The sequence below is a fragment of the Phascolarctos cinereus genome, unplaced genomic scaffold (assembly GCF_003287225.1).
Source record: "Phascolarctos cinereus isolate Bilbo 61053 unplaced genomic scaffold, phaCin_HiC Scaffold_5;HRSCAF=322, whole genome shotgun sequence".
NCBI lineage: Eukaryota > Metazoa > Chordata > Mammalia > Diprotodontia > Phascolarctidae > Phascolarctos > Phascolarctos cinereus.
The window spans coordinates 261,567,765-261,591,721 of record NW_027555958.1 but is presented as its reverse complement, the minus strand read 5'-3'; the positions used below and the strand labels follow the sequence as shown (position 1 = coordinate 261,591,721).

Sequence of the window (23,957 nt, the reverse complement as noted above, 5' to 3'; positions counted from 1 at the left end):
TTTTTTTGATCATGGCTTTCAGATAGTCCAATAATTTTTAAATGATCTCTCCTGGATCTATTTTCCAGGTCAATAGTTTATCCAATGAGATATTTCACATTGTTTTCTATTTTTTCATTCTTTTAGTTTTGTTTTACAGTGTCTTGATTTCTCATAAAGTCACTAGCTTCCAATTGCTAACATGCTAATTTTTAAGGAAGTATTTTCTTCAGTAAGCTTTTGGACTTCCTTTTCCATTTGGCCAATTTTGCTCTTTAAGGCATTCTCCTCCTCATTGGCTTTTTGGACTTCTTTTGCCATTTGGGTTAGGCTATTTTTTAAGGTGTTATTTTCTTCAGTATTTTTTTTGGTTCTTTTTCATGATTTTCTTGTGTCACTCTCATTTCTCTTCCCAGTTTTTCCTCTGTTTCTCTTACTTGCTTCTCAGAATCCCTTTTGAGCTCTTCCAAAGCCTGGGACTGATTCATATTTTTCTTGGAGGCTTTGGATGTAGGAGCTTTGACTTTGTTGTCTTCTTCTGGTTGTATGTTTTGATCTTCTTTGTCACCAAAGAAAGATTCTATGGTCTGACTTTTTTTGTGTGTGTGAAGTTTGCTCATAATCTCAGCCAATTACTTGAGTTATAAACTCTTTGTTAAAGTAGAGGTCTGCTTCCAATGTGGAGAATATACTGTCCCAGGCTTTGAGGGTTTTGTGCAGCTGTTTTCAGAGATATTTCTAGGGACCTTGCAAGGTGCTATGATCAAGGGCGAGGTGTTTACTCTTTTCCTGGCCTGTGCTCTGGTCTGTGAGTGACCACAAGCACTATTTTCTGACTTGGAACTATGAGGATGATTTTCTCTGCACCACCACGACAAGCTCCACCACACCAGCACTCCTCCTCACCCCAGGACCACCACCGGAACTGTGACCCAGATCCAAGGACAGGCAAAGCAAAAGAATCCTGCACCAGCAAAGAGATCCCTGCAGTCTCCCTCTGATTAGCCACTTGATTCCCCTCAGTCTGTGGGCCAGAAGCTCCAGAAGCAGCCATTGCCCCAGCGCAGAGTGTGGGGACTGGGGCTGGGACCAAGCTTCTCTCTCACCACAGTCACAGACTTTTACTACTGACTTTCTAAGTTCTGTTTGGCATTCATAGGTTGAGAAGTCTGGAAACCACCACAGCTGCCCTGTGATTCAGTTCTCTGAGGGCTGCTCTAGGTTTGCTGGGGCCTATTTGCCTGCGTGCCCACACTGAACTGTGTTCTTCTCCCCACCTGGCATGACAGACCTCTCTGATTAACCTTCCAGGTTGTTTTGGGCTGGAAATTTGTTTCACACTGTCTTTTTGTGGGTTCTGCTGCTTTAGAATTTGTTTAGAGCCATTTTATAGGGGTTTGGGGGAGAGCTCAAGCAAGTCACTGCTTTTACTCCACCATCTTGGCTCCACCCCTTAGAGTTTTCTCTTGATCTTTTCCCTTACTCCTCTTGTAGAGTGCTGCAACAGATATTGGACATGTAGTGGAACAGCATCTGGCAGCATGTAATTGAGTCAACTCAAATCAAATAGAGTCAATAAGAAGACTCAAAAGTCTAACACCTGCACTTTTCCTTCTTAGCCTAAGGACCTGGTTCTTTCTGAGTGAACATAGCAGTGCCCTAGATCAGGATTTCATCTGAGCTAGAAACTCAAGACAGCAGAGACTATGGCCAAGGATTTTCTGGTCCTACATTCTGGATTCTAGTTACTTCTTATATTTCAATACCCTATGCCAGGATATCAGCTAAATCCAAAGATGGAAAGATTGGAGACAAAATCCAAGCACTAGAGCCATAAGACCTGCCCCAAAGCAGAGGATCTTGCAGAGATGAAATGTTCCAAGGGGAATGGTGAGAAAATATAACAAAAAGATATAATGGGAGTCTAGTGGTGTGAAAAGTTTTAGTTGCCTTAGCCGTGGGTGTTCCCTACATGTGTGCTTCTCCACACATGTAGGGTGTATATTCTTCTGGGTGTATATTCTTCCTATTGATGTGTGTGTTAATGGAAGAGTGTTAATACAGGGGAATACTGATTAGTGGAAAATACAACTAATACAGGGTATTGAGGTAGATGTTTTGTTGCTACTTTTCTTACTATGCTATTTCTGTACATTCTATTGCTTTGAGCAGGTAGGAAGATAGAGAAATACCAACCTACCTTGCTGCATACTCCAAGAGGGACAAGGGAAAAGATAAACAGTGAACTCTGATGAATCCTTACTCTAGAACTGAGTTACTTAGAACAGGACCAACTTGCTTTTTATCTGGGCCACAAAGAGTATATCTGATCTCATTCAATCAAGTGGAAGTTGCTGTGTTCATCAGTGCCCTTCATCCAATGGCTAATGTCCTAATGCCATTACGTTGATTAAGGAACTTCTTCACACTTTGTTTAGGCGCCCCCGTTACTCTCTGTTATCAGGTTGTTTAGAAAACTGTACAGAAAGGACTGATCTTCCTCCTTTACCCAGAAAAATGGCAAAGATAATAAAACGTGGATACAGACTCTGTTCATGGTGCTGCAGGAAGGCAGATGCACTAGTATGCTGTTGGTAGATCTGTGAATTAGTCCAAACATTCTGGAATACCATTTGGACATATCTGGAAAAAAGTTACTAGAATACCCTTCCCTCCTAACCCTGAGATCTGTCTCTCATATAAATGTAGAGAGAGAGAGAGAGAGAGAGAGAGAGAGAGAGAGAGCAGACAGACAGACAGACAGACAGACAGACAGACAGACAGACAGAAAGATAGGAAGAGTAGTCCTATCCACAACAAAATATTCATAGCGGCAGGTTTTTTGATAACAAGGAACCGCAAATTGGAGGTCCAGTGATTAGAGAATGGTGAGGTAAATTCTGGTACATGAATATAATGGGACATTATTAAGCCATGACAGAGAAACATGTGAAAACATCAATTGATACAGCACAACAAAAATAGAACCAGGTATAAAGAAACTATAACCATTTGATAATTTTTTTAGTTTTGACTTTGTTAACTCTAACCCAAACCTCATCCTTGCCTTGTTCTTTGGACAATTTAAATTTAGGTCTTTACACACATAAAGATCTACAGCAATGTGCACCTACTGATATAAACCTAAAAATGTATTGTTGTTGTTATTTTTCTTTGACCATATTTTAATCTCAAATTAATAATACTGCCTTAAACCTCTAGTCATTATGCAGACTTTAGAGGAGCTGTGGTTGCCAATGCATCCCTTTCCAAATTAAAAAATTTTGTTTTTTGGAGGTATATTGAAACATATTCATTTTAAAAACACACAGTTTTCTGTAATTAGATATTTTTCTCAAAAGTAGAGTTCATGGGGCAGCTAGGTGGTGCAATGGATAGAGCACTGGCCCTGAAGTCAGGAGGACCTGAGTTCAAATCTGGCCTCGGACCAAACACTTGACACTTACTAGCTTTGTGACCCTGGGCAAGTCGCTTAACCCCAATTGCCTAAAAAAAAAAATCAAAAGTAGAGTTCTTTATTTAAAAAGTTAATTCTAAAGTACCAGAACTAATGAGAATCAAATGCAGAAAACATCCTTTTCCCAGAAATTAATCTGGGTGCTCTTATTCTAGGTTGAATATGGCATTGATGCACCCAGGGACATTAGCATTCAATCCAACTCCAGAATGACATTTTAGTGAAAACCAAAATGATTGGCTACTGTGTGATTCAGTTCCTTTTCTTCTAAAATCTCCAGGTTCCCTCTGGTCTCTGACTTTCAGGCCTGTGAACTACTTTTTCTTGGAACATGAGGACAAACGTGTCCCAAACAACTTACAGCATGAGTCCTTGATTTGTGCTTGAACTAGAACTTCTTGCTTATATATTTTCTATTTCTTTCTCAACAGCTCCTTAATGAAAATTTGGTGAAACTTACAACCAAGTTTCAGATAGCAACTACAGAAAAACTCAAATGTCAGCAAGAAGCTGAAATGACCACAGGTACCATCTCACTTGCAAATCGCCTGGTGAGTCTCAACAGACAGATCTTTAATTATATGAACAACTTGTCAATTACCATAGAGATGCAAAATATATAAACACAAAATGGCACACCATTGACTTTAGAGAATAAAAATGTGCTGTAATACAGAAAAGTTCATTATAAAAACTAAGTGAAAGAATGGTAATGCTCGAATCCAGTTTTAATTACATAGATCCTTGTCTAGACAATCAACAAAATAATAAATAAAGCCCTGATTTGTAGCATTTCCAGATTTTTGAGGAGTGAATGCTCACATTGAAAATTTAATAATCAGCTCAGCAGTTTGAATTGGCTCCAGCATATCCCTACCAGGAGGAGGGGACACTCACTCGCTCTTCTCTTTGGGGAGATATGTTTTTTTTCTAGCTCATTCTTCCCTCAAGAGTATGCACGTCCCTTAACTTCCCCTTTCCTTTCACTGGGGTTCTCTTTCTTTCCAAGTCCAACACTAGTTTTGCTGCCACCTCCCAAGGAAAAGAAAGAGTGGCAGCATTTGGTCCACAAGCATCCTGGGGCTTCTTATTGGGTCATGTATCAGGAGAAATCTGGTCCTACAGCTTATTTTTTATATCACTCTTTAATGCCTTCTAGTAATCTCAGTTTGTGTGGACAAATTCAAGTTAGGTTTATGAAACCTCAGTAACTTAAATGTCCTATCCAGGTTATTCTCTTCTCCATTGCCAGTATTAGTACTGGCATCAAGTAAACAGCATAACAAAGATTCAGTCATAGTGGCTTATTGGATATAAATCACTGGACTTGGAATTAGGAAGACCTGCATTTGAATCCGGGCTCAGACACTTACTAACTGTGTGATCCTGAGCATGTCACTTAACTTCTACCTTTAAAATGGGGATAATAATAGCATCTACATCCCGGGATTGTTATGAGGACCAAAAGAGATAATATTTTCAAAGTGCTTTGCAGACATTAAAGCAATACTTAAATGCTAAATATTTAAATACAATTGTTGTTATTCTAATTATTATTCATTTATGACCCTGGACAAGTCATTTAACTTCCATGAACTTCGGTTTCCTCATCTATAAAACAAGAGATCCAACATGATGATCCTTAAGGTCCCTTTCAACTCCAGATCTATGATCTGCTGATCCTATAATCAATTAACCAATAAGCATGTCTTAGCTTACTTTTCCTTCATAGGGCAGTGTGGGGATGTGTATATACCTTATAAATAGTTATTCTTATGTATGTTGTCTCTCCCAGGAGAATGTAAGCTCCTTGATGGGCAGGGAATATTTCATTTCTGTCTTTAGCAAAATCCCTAGCATAGTGCCTGGTATATAGTAAGCTTAAGAAATGTTTGTTGGTTGATTAATTAATTTCCTGGGGTTTTTTTTTTTTTGCATCCCATACCTCTTGTTTTCCATTTTAAATTACTAGAGTGATCTGAAAAACAGAGAGAATAGAATTATAGTTTTTGTAAACTCTGGGACATCCTTGTCCCAGCTCCCAATCTCACTGACAAGTTGGGTTTGCAGAGGTTGGCTGACTATGTCTTCACCTCTGGGCTCTAGGGGATTGCAGTTGCCTTTCTCTGATGCCATCACTCCAAGTCCCCACTGGAGTGCTTCCCTCTCTCCTGAATGATTAGTTAAGAATCAGTTTAGTCAGCCAGCTCTAAGTAGTTTTTAAAAGGGGGTATTCACTAATGTGGTACATTAAGAGCAATAGGTACAAATCATCCCCCTAAAAGTGCCTCCTCAATTATATACAGAGTCTAGGGGAATGTGTGCTCACCTCAGCCCTCCAGGACTTGTTGGAAGTCCTTGTCTCCTATTTATGGGGTGCTCAAGAATTATCCTTTAGCTGTGTTATAGGCTCTTTATTGGGCCCCATGAAGAGCCATAAGTTTTGTGGTTTCTTGGCTTTCAGTGATACAGACCTTGTCACCAGTTATTTCAGGGACATTGTCTAGGACACAAATGGGAAAATGGGAAATCCAACGTCCTCTAGATCCTTCAAAGCTAGAGATCCTCTAGTCAAAGAGGTGAGGGGTGGGGCTGAAAAGGATACCTGGTAAAAGCCAAAAACTAGGCATCTTTTCCTTCCCTCAGTTAATTCCTTCTCAGGAATTTTAGCTGAAACTTCATTATTACTCCAGTTTCTTGAATTGCCTCCCATCCCAGTTAATTTGATTATTTTAGACAGAATCCAAAGGGTATATACATAGCCAACTGAAATAAATCTATCTGGCATCCTTTTACTCCATCAATGGCTTTCAAAGACATTTTAAACTTAGTCTAATTTCTTTTGATTGATTGATTGATTGATTGATTGATTGATTGATTGAAACAAGGTCTTAGTTAGTTAAGATATTATTAAGCTAAAATGGGTAGGTGGGAAAGGGTGAAGCCAAGATGAGTAGTGAGGAGTGATAGGAATCAGTACAGTAGGCTCCTTTCCACAAACTCCTGCAAACAGATCTAGAAATTGTATCAGACCAAATCCTCATGGAGAAATCCAGAAAACGCAAAGGGAATTACTTGTCCAGTTCAGCTTGACGTAGGGAGAGAGACAGGAAGATCTGCGGACACTGGAGATGGGGTCAGGGAAGGAGTGCACTTGTGCAGAGCATGCCAGCCTCAGGCAGAGCTTGTACCCCAGAGCAAGAGGAGGTCCCAGATCATATTGATATTCCACCAGACCTACATCAGAGCACCACAACAGAGACAGGTGCCAACTGGCTACTTTGTTGCCCCCATCTGGTTCTAGGTCACTGATCTAGGGCAGAAGTAGGAGGCTTGTGCCCAGGGGTAATGTTCCAGTTAGAGAGGCCTTTGACAGTATACCAAGAAAGGAAGAAGTTCAGAAGTCAGTAGAAGCAGTGGTGTGGTTCAGACCCCAAGTTCATAGAAGGATTTCATTTCTAGCATCTTGCCCAGTCTGCAGAGGAATAACCAAGGCAGATATCCCAGACCAAAGAGGATCCTATAGTTCTGTCACTTTGAACCAACAGAACTGTCCAGCTGGCTGATAGGAGCAGTCCAGCAGCATTCTATTCTAGCACAGCATTCAGTACCCCAAGAAAAGAGCAATGGAACCAACCCAGACCTTCCCTCCAGAAGCATGGAAGAGCCCAACCTTAATATCAAGTTGAAAGTAAGTAAATAGTTTAGTAGAATGGGCAAATAAAAAAAAGAATCCCACCGTAATGAATTATCATGGTGGCAGAGATACTCAAGACACAAATACAGAAGAGGATGATTACAAATCACCTACAAGCAATACTTCAAAGAAAAACAAAGCTTAGACACAAACTCAACTAGAATTCCTGGAAGAGAAGAAGCAAGAGTTTAAAAAAAGAGTTTAAAATATTGCTAATAAATGGACTGAGAGTACTGAAGGGAAAAATGGAGAATGGAAAACTATGGAAGAAAGTATTAGAAAGAGAATAAACAACTTGGCATAAGAGGTAGAAAACTTACCAAAGCAATAAGCTCCCTGAAAGTTAAAAGTAACCAAATAAAAAACAATGAGTTCATGAGGCAACAGGAAATATTAAAACAAAGTCAAAAGGCTGAGAAAGTGAAAGAAAATGTAAGATGTAGCAAAAACAACTGTCCTGGAAAACAGATTAAGGAGAAAAAAATCAACAAACATTAGACTATCTGCATGCCATCACTGGAAAAAAGAAAAAGAGCCATGGCATCATATTTCAAGAAATCTTAGGAGAACATTGCCCAGATATCTTAGAGCCAGAGGGCAAAGTGGAAATAGAAAGAATCCACCAGTCCCCTCCTAAAAGAATTCCCAAAATGAAAACTCCCAGGAACATCATAGCCAAAATCAAAAGCTATTAGGTCAAAGAAAAAATACTGCAGGCAGTCAGAAAAAAAATTCAAGTACCAAGAAGCCATGGTCAGGATTGCACATTATTTACCAGCCACCATGAAACAAGTTAACCCTGTGTGCCTAGAAGGTAGCTAGGTGGCTCACTGGATAGAGCGCTGAGCCTGGAGTCAGAGAAATGAGTTCAAATCCATCCTCATACAATTATTAACTGTGTCACCATGAGTAAGTTACTTAATCTCTGTTTGCCTTAATCCACTGGAGGAGGAAATGGCAAACAACTCCAGTAGCTTTGCCAAGAAAACCCTGTAGACAAGTATGGTCCACAGTTTCATGAAGAGTTGGATACAATGAAATAACTGAACAACAGTGAAACAGGAGTGGAGAACTTGGAATATGATATTCCAGAAGATAAAGGATATGAGCTTACAGCAAAGAATAACTTACCCAGCAAAATTGCGTATAATGTTACAGCAGGGGAAGTAAATCTTTAATGAAATAGAAGACTTCCAAATATTTCTGGTGAAAAGACCAGAGCTAAGAAGCAACCTTGAATTTCAAACAGAGGCATGAAGAGAAACATGAAAAGTAAACATGAATGAACAACAAAGGACTAAAGTAGTCTAAAGTGTTCAAATATGGGGAAATGATATAGGAGTCCTCTCTGAATCCTGTCATCATCAGGGTTCATAGAGGGAATGCAATTAGACAAGGCCTGGGAGTGGTTCTCTTATGTCTTAATGATCGTAAGGGGAAAAAAACGGAAAGAGAGAGAAAGAGTCACTGGGGAAGAAAGAAAAGGAAGTTTAGGGGAAGTTATTTCATAAAATCAGGGGGCACAAGTAGATATCTATACAAACAAGGAGGAAGAGGTGGTGGAGAGTGACTGACATTAGAATCTCACTCTTACCTGAACTGGTCAAAAGAAGGAAGAATACACACAGAAAATATACACATTTTTCACTTGACATGGAAATAGTAGGGAAAGCGGAAAAAGAAGAAAAAGGAATTGAAGAGTGAGTAGGTTAAGTGAGGGAATAGTCCTAAGTAAAAGAAACTGTAAGGATATATAAAAATATGTATAGCTTTTTTTAAGATAACAAAGAATGGGAATATGAGGGGGTGCCCATAAATTGAGGAATGGATGAACAAGTTACAGTATATTAATGTGATGAAATACTATTGCGTTAAACTCTTATCAACATAATGACCAACCAGGATTCCAGATGACTGATGATGAAGCATGCTGCCACCTCCTGATACAGAGATGAAAGACTCAAAATGCAGAATGAGACTTTTTTTTTTAAAGGCCAAAGTGAAAATTTGTTTTGATAGGTATACATAAGTTTGTAATGGGTTTTTGTTTTCCCTGTGCTCTAATTGGGGGTCAGAGAGGGTAAGAAAGTGGAACTTAGCTGATTAAAACAAATAAAATATTTTTAAATGAATAAGTGGTTTTGACCCCACCCTTTCATATTAAAAAAGGAATTGATGGGGAACCAAATCTTGGGGAGAAGGAAAGCTAAATACCAAAATCCTAGCTGTTATCTTCTCCTTAAATCTCTAGAAATAGCATTCCAACTTCATTGACTAAGTTTTCTGTAGCAATCTATCAGTGATTCACCATTGAAGTGTAGACAGCACTGGACCAGAATTAAAGACTTGAGTTCTGGTCCTGACTTTCCTCCTAACTAGTCACAGGACTTTGAACAACTTACTTCAAATTTCTGAGCTATACTATCCTCCTCTGTAAAATTAGGGAATTGATCTCTAAGTCCCTTCCAGCCAAGAGTGGGCTGATAAGTGTGTAATAACTGACTATAAGGAGAAATAATGTACCCACATGCACTTTTGAGTTTAATCTGCATTATTAAGATTTTCTCCATCACTTTCTAAAGTCTAGACAGTTCACAAAACAATAAATCAAGGCATGGTTTGTATGATTTGCTGATTTCTGAAGTGTAAATGCTCACACTGAAAATTTAACAGTTGGCTTTCTCAAGCCCACATGATCTGGTTCCAGCACACTTCTGCTTCTGGTACCAACATTTTATAATCTGAAGAAGAGGTAAATATGAGATAACCCCCCAAAACCTCAAATACACTAGTTAACCCCCCATCCTTAGAATGGACAGCCAAGTCCTATTATGGAAGTAAGTCTGTCTATGGAATCCTTTCCTAAAAGAAGAAAGAGATGGTGTGTCACATTGAACTAGGCATAGAACCAAAAATTATAGAACACAAGTTCACAGCGAATGAGGGTGGGGGGGAAGATAACTTAAGCAGATCAAATTCTTCTAGTTCCAGAAAAGTTCTTTATAGTCAGTGTGCTCTGTATGACCATATCTTTTCTCCTTTTCAATCTCTGAAACTTTAGGTTGGAGGTCTTACCTCTGAAAATGTAAGGTGGGGAGAAGCTATCAAGGACTTCAGACAACAAAAGAGTACATTATGTGGAGACATTTTACTGATTACAGCTTTCATTTCTTACCTGGGATACTTTACCAAGAAATACCGTCAAAGCCTTATGGATAGTAATTGGAGACCTTACCTGAATCAGTTAAAAGTAAGGAACAGAATAAATAACTGACTGATGATCATAACTCAGACCTGTGAAATTAGGAAAAGACAAATAGTGGTATTCCCTTTTCCATGCTAGAGAAGCTGAAGGTTCCCAGTGTCACAGCAAGAATATTATTGTATTGGCTAGTAGTAATAGCAACAATAATTATAAATATTCTTGCTTATTTTAACTCTCATTTAAATACCATTTGGAGATCATGAATAAGGCAGAAAGAAAGAGTAGTAATCATTGGTGAAAGCATTTTTCCAATTTCCTCTCCCTCAGGGTGCCTGCTGATTACAGGTGTTAAAGATGTGCCCTCTTTCTAAATTCTTCTTAGCCCAGAAAAAAAAGTGGAGAAACTGTTGATCTAGAGTATCCCTTGAGTCCTAAAACTGATGTCTCTTATAAAATAGTGTTCCTGCCATCAAGAATTTTATGTTTGGTGATTTTTTTCTCTTTAAATTCTCTGAGTTTTTGTTCCAAATTGTTTGCTACACTGGAGTGATGAGATATGTACCCTTGAATTGGATGGCTGCTTTGTCTCCTGAGTATGTCTGTCTGTTGGTCCCTATTCCCTCCTATCAAGGGTACAATAAATTTAGATGGTTTTGATTCCTTACCTTGAAAAAAGGAGATCCAGGGCTTGATGACCTAGAGTGCCCTGAACCTAAAGTTACAGCATATCCTGATTTGACTATAGCACCATTAAATCAATAGTATCTGATGACTATTCATGGCTTCAGAAAATTAATGAATAAAGCATTCTTCTTACCTCTTGGCAAAGAAGGAATGGTCTGTAGGTGCACAATAAGACATACATTCTCAGACATGGCCAAGGTGTGATTTGTTGTGGTTGAGTATACTCATTCTTATGAGGGAGAGACAGCTGGTGACATAGTTGATAGAATGCTTTTCCTGAAATCAGCTAAGACCTGACTTCAAATCCAGCCTCTGAACAGTTACTAACTGTATGGCCATGGGCAAGTCACTTAAACTCCATTTTCCTCAGGTTCCTTAACTATAAAATGGGGATAATAATAGCACCTACTTCCCAGGGTTATTGTGAGGATCAAATGAGGTAATATTTATAAAAAGCACTTAGCGCAGTGTACATAGAAGTACATAGAAGGCACTACACAAATGATTGTTTCCTTCCCTCCCTTTTACTGTTTATGTGGAAGGGTTTTTTGTTTTGTTATGTTTTTGTTGGGTAGGGGTGGTGTGGAATATGGGGAAGTGATAGAGATGCAAAAAAGAAAAAAGAAAAAATAAGAAAGATGTCAATGAAACATTTTAAAATATATAAAAGAAAGCAGAATGATGTTCAGAAGAAGACAGATATCAGCAAGACAGTGCTGGTGCTACATGCTAAATTGCATATATATTTTAAAAATGAAAACAGAGATTCATGGCTTCATATACAATCCTCATTTTCTGTTCTTTGCAAATAAAAAAGTTCATGTTTGTCAAATCCATAACAAAATAAAAAGAAAATTAGGAGAAAAAATCAATAAGACCTGGAATCAATCAATATGTGGAAAGTACAAAAGAAGTAAAATATATGGTTCCTGATCACAAGGGTTCAGAGGATCATGATATCATAGATTTAGATATGGAAGGAAACACAGAAGCTATCAAGTACAAGCCTTGCATTTCATAGATGAGGAAACTGAAAAGTTAAGGCCAGGGCAGCACAGTATTTGAGGCAAAACTTAAAGCCAGGTCTTCCTGATTCTAAGCCTGGCACTGTATCTGCTACACTATTTAACATTATTTCAGTGCTAGTAATTAAACAAAATAAGAATATAATGAATATACTTTTATTCATTTGAATGTCAAATTGAAACAAACAGAACCAAAACTGTATATACATTGTAATTTTTTTTTCTGTTGTTTTTCAGTTGTGTCCAAGTGTTCATGACCCCAGTTGGGGTTTTCTTGGCAAAGATACCAGAGTGGTTTGCCATTTCCTTCTCCAGCTCATTTTACAGATAAGGAAATTGAGGGTTAAGTGACTTGCTCAGGGTCAAACAGCTAGTAAATGTCTGAGGCCAGATTTCAACTTAGGAAGGTGAGTCTTGCTGACTCCAAGCCCAGCACTCTATGCACTGCACCACTTAGCCACCCCTTAGACATTGCATATTTGCATGAAAATATATAGGAAGGTAAGGAGAGAGAGAGAGAGATAGAAAGAAAGGGAAGAGCATATAGGGGAGGCCCAAAGTAATAGAGTTTGATAGTCCTGGAAGGGGACATAGAACAAAAGCTTTTTTGCATATTTGTTAATTCATTTTATTCTACCTTGTTAAATGCTAAAGATGTAATTTCTGAATTCTTTAAGATTATAAATATATTAGCCATTAAAAAAACAATCAAATAAACTTATAAAAGAATGGCAGAAACTTACCCAAAGCCATTAGCCTTTAGTAAACTATAAGGAAATTAATTAACAAAGAAAATTCTTTTGTTTTATATTGCCTTTCAGACCTGCCCAAAGTTTCCTGTTTTCCCTTTTGCTTTTTCTTATCTTTCCTTTTTGTGGAAGTATAGTAGCAGTCAGTGAGAATACATTTCTGATTCTGCTAATACTGCTCTACATCATTTCACATAGGTTTTTCTATATTTTCTTTATATATATATTTGTTATTTTTATGGTCCTAGTTCTGTTATATTTAACTTCAGCTGAAAATTTACAACTTCATGAAAGTATTATTTTTCATATTTGTGATCCATAAATAAAGTAGGTTTTTTGGATAACAAATGGAGAGGAGACATAAAATTAAAAAAGAGGCTTTCTAGAGTTAACTAGGTAAGAATTATAAAGGCAAGAAGAAAGAGAAAGGAAGTTCGAGGCACTGGCAAAAATGTGTGTGCATTCATGAAAAATGATAACCAAAGGTGGAATTGATTGCTTTGAGCAATAGAAGATTAAGGAGAAAGAAGCAAGTGACTGAAGAAAAAGATGTAAGAGAAAGAAAAGAGTGAAAAGGAAGATACTGAATCATACTCTCAGCTCTGAGTCAGTAAGTGGTACTATCAACCCAGAACAGCTTGGTTGCTCTCCAAGTGAGTGGCTACTACTCCAAATTTGAGTAGTGTGGTTCACCATGAAGCAGCTTCTGAAAGAGGAGTGAAGAGAAGGGAAAGCAATATATTTTTCACACGCATGAGTCATTTCTATATATGGTACACTTACAAACTTGGGATTTGCTTTTATTTGAATGAAGGATTTCCTTCTACAGAACAAAAAATCAATGCAAAAGGGAATTAAGAGAAGGCAGGCTGTATGGACTGAGTCAAGAAGCATTTATGCCAGGCACTATTCTAAGTGTTATGAGTACAAAGAAAGGCAAAAACAGTTCCTGCCTTCCACGAGCTTATATTCTAATGGGAGATAAATGGCTGGGTGCATACATGATATGTATGAAGAAGTTGAAAGGTAATCAGAGAAGACACTAGTAGCTAAGGGATCTGGAATGGCCTGCTGAAGAAGGTGGGACTTGAGATGAATATTGAACAAAGCTAGAGAACAGAGGAAAATGATGTGAGAAGGAAGAACATTTCAGACACTGGGAACAGTGAAAAGGCACAGAATCTGGAGGTGGAAGTCTTCTGTTCAAGGAACAAAAAACAAAGCTGGTCTTGTGGGATCACTGAATATGTAGAAGGGAGTATGTATGTGTTGTTCGGTCTTATCTGACTCTTTGTGACCCTATTTGGGGTTTTCTTGGCAAAGACACTGGAATGATTTGCCATTTCCTTCTCCAACTTATTTTATAGATGAAGAAACTGAGGCAAACAGGGTTAAGTGGCTTGCTCAGGGTCACACAGCTAGTAAGTGTCTGAGGCCAGATTTGAACTCAGGAAGATGAGTCCTCCTGACTCCAGGCTCAGTGCTCTATCCATTTCACCACCAAATTTGGGAAGATAGGAAGGGCCAAGTTATAAAAAGCAAAAAGTGTCCAACAGAGGGGTTTGTGTTTGATCCTGTAGCTTATAGGGAATCACTGGAATTCATTAATCAGGAGAGTCATGTGATCAGACCTGCAATATATAAAAACTCCCATGGCAGCTGAGTGGGATATTGTTAAAGTAGGAAGGACTTGAGACAGGAAATCCAGTTAGAATTCTATTGCAGTAGTCGGTGCAACAGGTGATAAAGGCCTCAAGGAGAATTGCAGCTATGTAGTGAAGAAGATATATATATATATATAGATAGATATAGATATAGATATAGATATAGATATAGATATAGATATAGATATAGATATAGATATAGATATAGATATAGATATAGATATAGATATAGATAGATAGATAGATATCTATCTATATATATCTATATCTATCTATATATATATATATAAGAAATGTTGGGAAGGTTGAAATGGCAAGATCTCTCAACAGATTAGATACATGTGGTGAATGTGAGGAGTCAAGGAAGATAACAAGGCTCCAGGCCTGGGTTACTGTGGAAAGCTAATGGTGTTCTTTACAGTAATAAGGAAGATTGAGGTTGGAGGAGGGAAGGGAGGTGAATAATGATTTCTGATTTTGGACATACTGTGTTTGAGATAGCTACTGGACATTCAGTTCAAAATGTCCAAAAGGCAATTGTTGATGTGTGACTGGAGCTGAGAAGAGAGACTAATGCTGGATAAACTCCTTGAAGATATTGTCTACACTAGCAGCCTCCACTTTCTGTCCTCTCCTTAACCCTTTACAATACTTCTTCCTACCTCATCACTCACCAAAACTGTTCTCTCCAGAGTTAATAATGATCTCTTAATTTCCAGGCTTTCCTCAGTCTTTATCCTTCTCAAACTAACTGCTGCATTTAACACTGTTGACCACCCTCACCTCCTGTATACTTTCTTCTCTCTGGGTTTTTATGACACCACTTTTTCATGGTTTTTCTCCTGTCTGACTGCTTTTTCAATCTCATTTACCAGCTCATCATTCACATCATACCCCATGAGTGTACATGTTCTTTAAAGTTCTACTCTAGACTCTCTTTTCTTTTAGCTTTATGCCTTCTCTCTCTCTTTTTCTTTCAGTGTGTGTGTGTGTGTGTGTGTGTGTACGCGCGCATGTGCGCATGTGTGTGTATAATGTCATCAGATCCTTTGAGCTCAACTACAATCTCCCAGATCATTTCCAGCCTGTGGGGTCCAAAATTGTCCAATCTTCAAGAAAAACCATTAAGGCAGAGCTCCAAACCAATAACACTTTATTAAAAGATCCATGGCCACCTGTAATAAGGTGGATCTTAGATCTTCCTCACAATCTGAGATGCCCCTAGTCCCCAGAATCTTGTTTTTATAGGGTTTGATCCCAAATATGCAAAAGAGGCATGATAAAATACAGAATCTCATTCACTGATAGGCCTTCCTCTTGAAGACCAAAAATGACTTATCAGCCGGGGAGTCACAGGTTGGGCCAAGCATGGGACATCCCTGCTGACTAAATGGTCATAAAATGGTCATAAGATGGTCACCTGCTTATGTTGAGTACGAAAGGGTGGTCCAAAGGTACAAAAATAAATTGGGAGACTTTCCAAAGAATGAAAGCATACCACCCACACTGGGTTTGGACATGGAATTTGAGCAAAACAGGATGAAGATATTTTTGTCAGCATTTTTGTGGTTGTGCAGAGAAGCTTCATAACTGGTAAACAAGTAGTGAACATTACATTAAAATTTAAGGCCTACTATAAGTAAGAACCTATCTTATCTAATTATCCTTATGTGATTTATGTAAAATATCAAGCTGATCAGTACTGATTTGGAATAGAATAGGGGTCCAAATGAATCATTTTTCATTAGCCCAAATCTCTGCTATGATCTTTAGTCCCACATGGGTTGCTGGAAAGATCTTAAATTCAACATGTCTAAAACTTAACTCATTATCTTTTCTCCCCATACACTCCTCTTTTCCAAACTTCCCTAATTCTGTCAAAGGCACCATCATCCTTTTAGTCACTCAGGGTTATAATCTTGGCATTATACTGGACTCTTCACTCTCCCTTACGCCACTTATCCAATCAGTTGCCAAATCTTGCTGTTTCTACCTCCATAACATCTGTTTTATATAATCCCTTCTCTCTACTAACACAACCAGCACCTTAATTTGGATGCTCATTGCCTCTCACCTAGATTATTGCAATAGCTTTCTAACTAGTCTCATTAATTCACATCTCCACCTACTTCAGTACATTCTTCACATTGCTGCCAAAGTAATTTTCCTTAAGTGTGCAACTGACTATGTGATTCCATTTCTGTCCATTCCAATGCCCTAGGACCAAATATAAAGTCCTCTATTTAACACTGAAAGTCATTCACAATAATGGCTCTAATCTTTGTTTCCAGCTTCACTGAACATTACTCACTTTCCCATACTTTGACATCCATCTCAACTAAACTTCTCTTAGTTATTCACACATGACACTCTATACTTGCCAATCCTTGTGCCTAAAATGAAACTTACATCCACCTCATAGCTTTTCCTTTCCTCTAAGATTCAGTTTAAGCATTATCTTTTGAATGAGACTTTTCTGATTTTTCCTCATTGTATTTAACTAATTTTGTATTTATGCGGCTTATATTTTCATATGTCCTATTTTATATGTGCTTCCTTTCTCCCTTATTAGAATGTAAGTTCCTTGCCAGTAGGTATTTTTTATTCTTTAGAATGATGAGGGCTTTCACTACAGGTATGACAGTGTCAGAGGAGAGAAGGGGGCATATTAGAGAAATGTTGCAAAGGTGAAATCAACAGGCTTTCATAACAGCTTGGTTATGGAACATGAGATAATGAGGAATCCAGGATGATTCCTAGACTGTGAGCCTGAGGGAGTGGAAGGATAGTATTGCCTCCAAAGGGGGAATGTAGAAAGTAGGAGGATTTTGGGGGTATGAAAATTAATTCTGTTTTGGACATATTGAGTTTAAGATGTCTATTGGACATCCAGTTTGAGATGTCTAAAAGGAAATTAGAGATGCAAGATTGGAAGTATGTAGAGAGATTGGGCAAAATAGGTAAATTTGAGAATCATCAGTATAGAGATAGTAATTAAATCCATGGGAACTGATGAGACCACCAAGTGAAGCATTATAGAAGGAGAAGAGAAGAGGACCCAGAGTAGAACCCTGATGGACACCTATGTTTAGAAGGCATGATCTAGAGGAGGACCCAGCAAAGGAGACAGAGAAGGAATCGTCAAGTAGAAGGAAAGCCAAGAGAGAGTGGTGTCCTAAAAACCTAGAGAAGAGAGAGTGATCAGCTATATCAAAGACTGTAGAGAGCTCAAGGAGAATGATTGAGAAAAGACCAGTGGATTTGGCAACTAAGTGATCATTAGTCACTTTTGAGAGAGCAATTTCAGGTTGGAAGCCAGCTTATAAAGTGTTAAGAAGAAAATGAGAGGAGAGAAAGTAGAGGGACCTATTGTAGATGACCTTTTTAAGGAGTTTAGCAGCAAAGGAAGAAGAGATGTAGGATGATAGCAGAAATGGAAGGATCAAGTAGGGTTGTTTTGAGGCTGGGGGAGACATAGGTATGTTTGCAGGCAATAAGGAATGAACCAGTGGAGAGGGAGTAATTGAAAGAGTGAGCATGACAGAGGGGAAAATCTCTAGGATTGGATGGAAATGAAATCACTTGAACAAGAAGAGGGGATTAGCCTTGGTAAGGAATAAGGCCACTTCGTCATATGAGACAGTGGTAAATGAGGAAAAAGTGTCAAAAGGTACCTGAATGATAGGAGATGAGGAAGACAGGAGAAGAGGGAACTTGTGGTAAGTAGCCACAATTCTGTAAAATATAAGTCCAGCTGAGAGAATGGGGGAGTTGGAGACATGAGAGGTTTGAGGGAGGATGCAAAGGTTTGGAAAAGCCACTAAGGAGCATGGGATAGTGAGTTGTTAAGGGAGGTATAGTTGTATTGCCTAGCAGTAGTGAGGGCCCAGTTGAGATTATATAACATAATTTTGTAGTGGACCTAGTCAGAACAGTTACATGATTTTCTCCACCTTCATTCAACAGCACATGTGTAGGAGTGAAGGCATCCAATGGTGGGACGCTATTATTATTCCCATTTTACAGTTAAGGAAGCTAAAGAAAACAGAGCTAAGGGGACTTGTCTAAAGTCACATAGCTAGTAAGTATCTGAGGCTGGATTTGAACTCAGGTCTACCTGACTTCAGGCCCAGTGCTTCTAATGCAAGAGTGATGCCTGGGAATATAAATAGAAGCAAGAAGAAAGACAGCTGCTATTTTCAAGGAGCTTACATAATAATGAGGGAAGAAAAGAAACTCATGAGTGAAAAGAAGGTACCCACAAGGGGGCATAGTGGAGAAAGAAGTTTAGAGAGTCAGGAGCCCAGCCTGGAAAGGAATGAAGTAGTGAACATGGCTGACCTGAGCCCTTTTTTAAAATTAAGATTCTAGAAAGAACTGACCAATCCAAGAAAGAGACCACAGGGGTAAAGGAAATTTTCCAGTGTGAAAAGGCCACAGGGGACAGAAGGATATTCTAGGATATGAAGACTGCTTGATCATGGTCATGAAAGCATCTTCCAGGTTGACAATGACATTGGGAAGCAGTCTGTTAGGAAATGTTGGACACAAAAGTCCAGAGAGTCAGAAATGAAGACCAGAGAGAAATGTTCCTAGCACATATTAAGTGTTTAATGAATACTGGTAGATTGGTTGGATATATAGATCTAGGACTCATCTGTGTAGATGGAGCTAGCATAGAGGGAAAAGAGATGAAGCCCAGGACAGAGCCTTGGTGTACACCTACAGTTAGTGGCCATGATATGGATGAAAAACCAACAGAGGAAACTGAGAAAGATCAAGGGATAGAGAGGGGAAAAACCAGGAAAGATCAGTCTATCAAAAAACCTAGAGAGGAGAGAATATCCAGAAGGTGATCAGCAGTGCCAAATGCTGCAAAAGGAGGATGAGAATTAGATTTGTCCATTAGGGTTGAATCATTGGTTTGGAGAGGGCCATTTCAGTTGAATGATGAAATCAGAAGAAAGATTGTAGAGGATTTAGAAGAGAGTAAGAGGAGAGGAAGTAGAGGCACTGAGTATAGACAGCTTTCTCAAGGAGTTTAACCATGATGAAGAGGAGAGACAGAAGATAATAGTGGGATGGTAAGATCAAGTAAGGGTTTGTTTGGGCTTTGAAGAATTGAGAAAGCATGGGTGTGCTTATAGGCAGCAGGAAAGGAATTAATAGAGAGTAATGAAAGATAAGAGGACGTTAGTGGGGCAATCTGCAGAAGTCAAGAGAGGGTAGTATCAAAGGTGCTTGTAAAGAAATTGGCTTAGAAAAGAAAGCCATCGTTTCATGTAAAATTGGAGTGAAGAAAGAGATAGCGGCAAAAGATGTCTGAATGATGTGAGATGAGAAGGGAGGAAAGGTGCTCATGATAAATGGGAAATATCATGTGAAATATTTTTTAGTGAAATATCATGTGAAATTTTTGGCTGGTAGGGTGGGGAAAGGACAGCCATGGATGATTTGAGGAAATAAAATGAGGTTTGAAGAGAATAGGATGAGAGCCCTGTTGAGATTATGTAACATAAATTTATAGTGGTCTAAATCAACATGATTTAGTGATTTCCTCTAGCTTTTTTTAGCATCACGTGAAGTTTATTTTTGGTGGTGGGGGGGGGGTTTTGGCAAGGCAGTGGGATTAAGTGACTTGCCCCGGGTCACACAGCTATTAAGCATTATGTGTCTGATGCCGGATTTGAACTCAGGTCCTCCTGAGTCCAGGGCCAGTGCTCTATCCACTGTGCCACCTAGCTGCCCCTCACGTGAAGTTTATAGTGGGAAAGAGCAAGGGTTGGAATTTGGCAATACATGATTTGCAATAGGAAAGGGAGCAAGGAACTTGAGAGTGGAAGAAAATATAGAGTAAGTTTTATTTACCAAAGGGTCAGGATAAGGAAGGGAAGACAGTGTAGTCAACTCAGGGGTGATGGTCTTTAAGGAGAGAGAGAGAGAGAGAGAGAGAGAGAGAGAGAGAGAGGTGGAAGGAATGTAAGTCACATTGAGAACATATTGTAAGACAAAGAAAGATAGAATGATAAAATATTATGATCATGAACAAGGAAATACAGTAGTTGTGGGTGATGGCAAGATCAAGAATATGACCATTATAACTGTCTCTGTGTATGCTGAAGTAGAGTGAAGGAATAGTTAGGAAAAGAGTTGGGATTGGAACTGGCTGTTGAAAGATGTACAGGATATGGATAGGTAAAGAGAAGATGAAAAAACGTACCATTGTAGGTCAATAATATTGATGTGCCTTTGTTTGTGTATGTAAGTGTGTGTGGTTTAACCATAAACATAGTTTGTAATGCTGGTTTATCTTATTTGTGTGCAGATTCCTGAATGCCTAGAAACTCCAAAGAACAAAGTACTTTGGAAACACAGGTTGTGTTTCTGCTATAATCTTTGAACCAAATGGAAACAAAAAAGACAAATATGGTTGTGGGTCCTATAACCAGCCTTTAAGAAAGTTTTTTTCTTGGGGCAGCTAGGTGGCGCAGTGGATAGAGCACTGGCCATGAAGTCAGGAGGACCTGAGTTCAAATCTGACCTCAGACAAAACACTTGACACTTACTAGCTGTGTGACCCTGGGCAAGTCATTTAACCCCAATTGCCTAAAAAAACAAAAACAGAAAAAAGAAAGTTTTTTCTTGCCTTTTAAAACAAATCTGTATCTCTGATTACATCGGTGTGTGAATTTTTTCCACCAATGCAAATTGGCAATTCCACTGTTGTTTTCAGTACCATGAGATTAAATGATTTGCCCATGGTCACATAACCTAGTTGTGTCAGATATCAGGTCTTCCCAACTCCAAGGCATTACACTATAGTACACTGTACTTTGTACGTATGATACCTACTTTCTAATGAAGCTAAATCTTCACGAGAAATTCTTTGCCAAATCTGTCCACTTGCCAGTGTGACTAACTATTCTCCCATTTTTCATGTTTTCACTCTATCAGGTGCCTATTCCAGTCACCTCCACCCTGGATCCTTTAAAGATGCTAACTGATGATGCAGACATAGCCACCTGGCAAAATGAGGGTCTGCCTGCTGACCGAATGTCTACAGAGAATGCCACAATTCTTATGAACTGTGAACGATGGCCACTTATGGTTGACCCTCAACTACAAGGAGTAAAATGGATCAAGAAGAAATATGATAAAGACCTTCGAGTCACCCAGATTGGCCAGAAAGGGTAAGTGCTCAGCAAAGGAATTCCCATTTTTCAACAGTCACTTACAAATACAAATACAAATCTGTATTTCCTACTGAAATGTCTTTTCTGAGCTCCAAACCCTCATTTCCAATTACTTGCTAGGCATTTCCATGTGGAATTCATGGTGATGGCACCTCTAACTCAGGAGCTTTGTCTCCATAACCCACCTCCCCAAATGGTTCCTAACTCTTAAGTCCATATTTTTGTCAATGATGTTTCCCATGGTTGAAACCTTGGTGTTTATTTAATTCTTCCCTCTCTGCCCTGCACACCCAAGCAGTCACCAAGTTTTGTCTATGTACCCTTTACAATATCTTTCTAATTTATGTCCTTTCTTTTCCCATTACTACCACATTAATACAGGTCCTTATTACTATCTGTGTGGGGTACTGCAATAACTTCCTAGCTGATCTTCCCAGTTTTAGCCTTTCCCCAAAAAAAGTTGGTCTTTCACATCACCACCTAATAAATCTTTCTTATGCATAGATTTGTTCCTTTCATTCATTTGCTCAAAACCCTCCAATGACTTCCCATAACCTACTTATATAAAGTACATACTGCCATTCAAGACCATTTCAGCCTATTTTACATCATTTCCTGCATGTGGGCTACCAAACTTGACAAGTTATAGTATCTCTTGTATGAGTCCCCTTTTCTCCACTCACAAAGAGACGGCCCTAGTTCAGGTCCTCATTAAATAGGACTATTGCAATAGCTGGTCTCCCAATCTCATCTCCCCACTTCTCTCTGTCAACCATTCAGTTGATTTTTCTAAATCACAAGTCTGACCATGTCAGTTTCGCTCACACCCCATCCCACACACATACACACCTCCCTTCTCCTCACCCCCCCATTAAGTGGGTTCCAGTGGCCTTAGTAACTCTATGATCAAATAAAAACTCTCCCATTTGTCGTTTAAAGCACTTTCATGACTTGGCCCCTTACTATCTTTCCAGTGTTCCAGTCTTCTCATACTTTATTTCCTCCTATATATTATATAGTCCAGCTACACTGGCCTCCTTAATGGTCCTTGAATACAATACACTGTCTCCATGTCTTTGCACTTGCTGTATCTCCCATGCTTGGAATGTTTTTCTTTTTGCTTTTTTTCCTATTGCTGCCACCTCTTGGTTTTCCTGGCTTCTTTCAAGACCTAGCTCAACTACTATCATTGTCATTTGCAGGAGGCTTTTCCTAGTGCCTTTCTGCTTCTCTCAGATTACCTTCTATCTATATCTTGTATGTACTTAGTTATTTACATGTTTCTCCCATTAGAATGTGAGTTTCTTTATATCTTCAGTGCATATAATATGCACTTAATAAATGCTTGCTGACTGATTGATCTTATACATGTCCAACACTTTTCAAAGAAGCATATTTATGCTTGATTTGAGGAAAAACTTCATGAGTGGAGTGGGCTTCCTCTTGAAGTTGTAAGTTCCTCCTCATTTGAGGTCCTTAAGTAAAGGCTAAATGACCAACCATTTGCTGAGTATATTTCTGAAGGGATCCTTTTTCAGGTACAAATTGAACTAAATGATCTCTGAAGTCTCTTCTAGATCTGAGATTCCACCTGAAATGACCTCCCACCCTCATTACATCCTGTTAAAATCTTATCCATCCTCCAAAGTCCAACTCAGTTCAACTTAAGGGGTTTTTTTAAAATGTATTAAGTACCTACTATGCACAAAGGATACACAGGCAAAAATGTGACAGTCCTTGTCCCAAAGGAGTTTACATTCTTCTAGGAGAAAACATCAATGCTGATAAGTAATCACAAGGGAATTTGAAAATAAAAAAAAACATTGAACAACTGAGGGAAAACAAAGAAGGTGAAATCTGAACCTGCAAATGAAAGTAGCCTTGAAAAATACCATGGGAGGGAGAAAAATGAAGGCTTTTGTCCAGTTAGTTGAAAGGAACTTCTCTGGGAACTTCTCTGGACTTGAACTTCAATTGAAATTAGGGAAGGTAGGACTCAATCAATCTACATTTATTAAGCACTTATTATGTGCCTGGCACTGTGCTAAGGTTGCTGGTATTCAGTATGTTGAGTGTCTAGATATCAGGCCACAATTCATGTCTCTGCTCAATTTAGCAAATATGTATTAAACACCTACTATGTGCAAAGACTGTACAAATACCTACCATGGGACACAAAGGCAAAAGTAAAGCAGTTCTCAAAGAGCTTACATTCTCCTGAAGGGATGTAATGTGAATCCCCTGGGTGATCCAGGTTTGAGGATTGGTGTGGAGTGAATAATG

At 38.8% G+C, this 23,957-nt stretch overlaps 1 protein-coding gene across 1 annotated transcript in view; it reads left to right on the top strand.

Moving 5' to 3' along the window:
- DNAH9 (dynein axonemal heavy chain 9) overlaps positions 1-23,957 on the top strand; it is a 458,278-nt gene that overhangs the window by 314,189 nt on the left and 120,132 nt on the right. Inside the window, 3 exon segments of the mRNA XM_020965915.2 lie at positions 3,889-4,008; positions 10,216-10,404; positions 21,436-21,671. Of these exon segments, the coding sequence (XP_020821574.1) occupies positions 3,889-4,008; positions 10,216-10,404; positions 21,436-21,671 (545 nt within the window).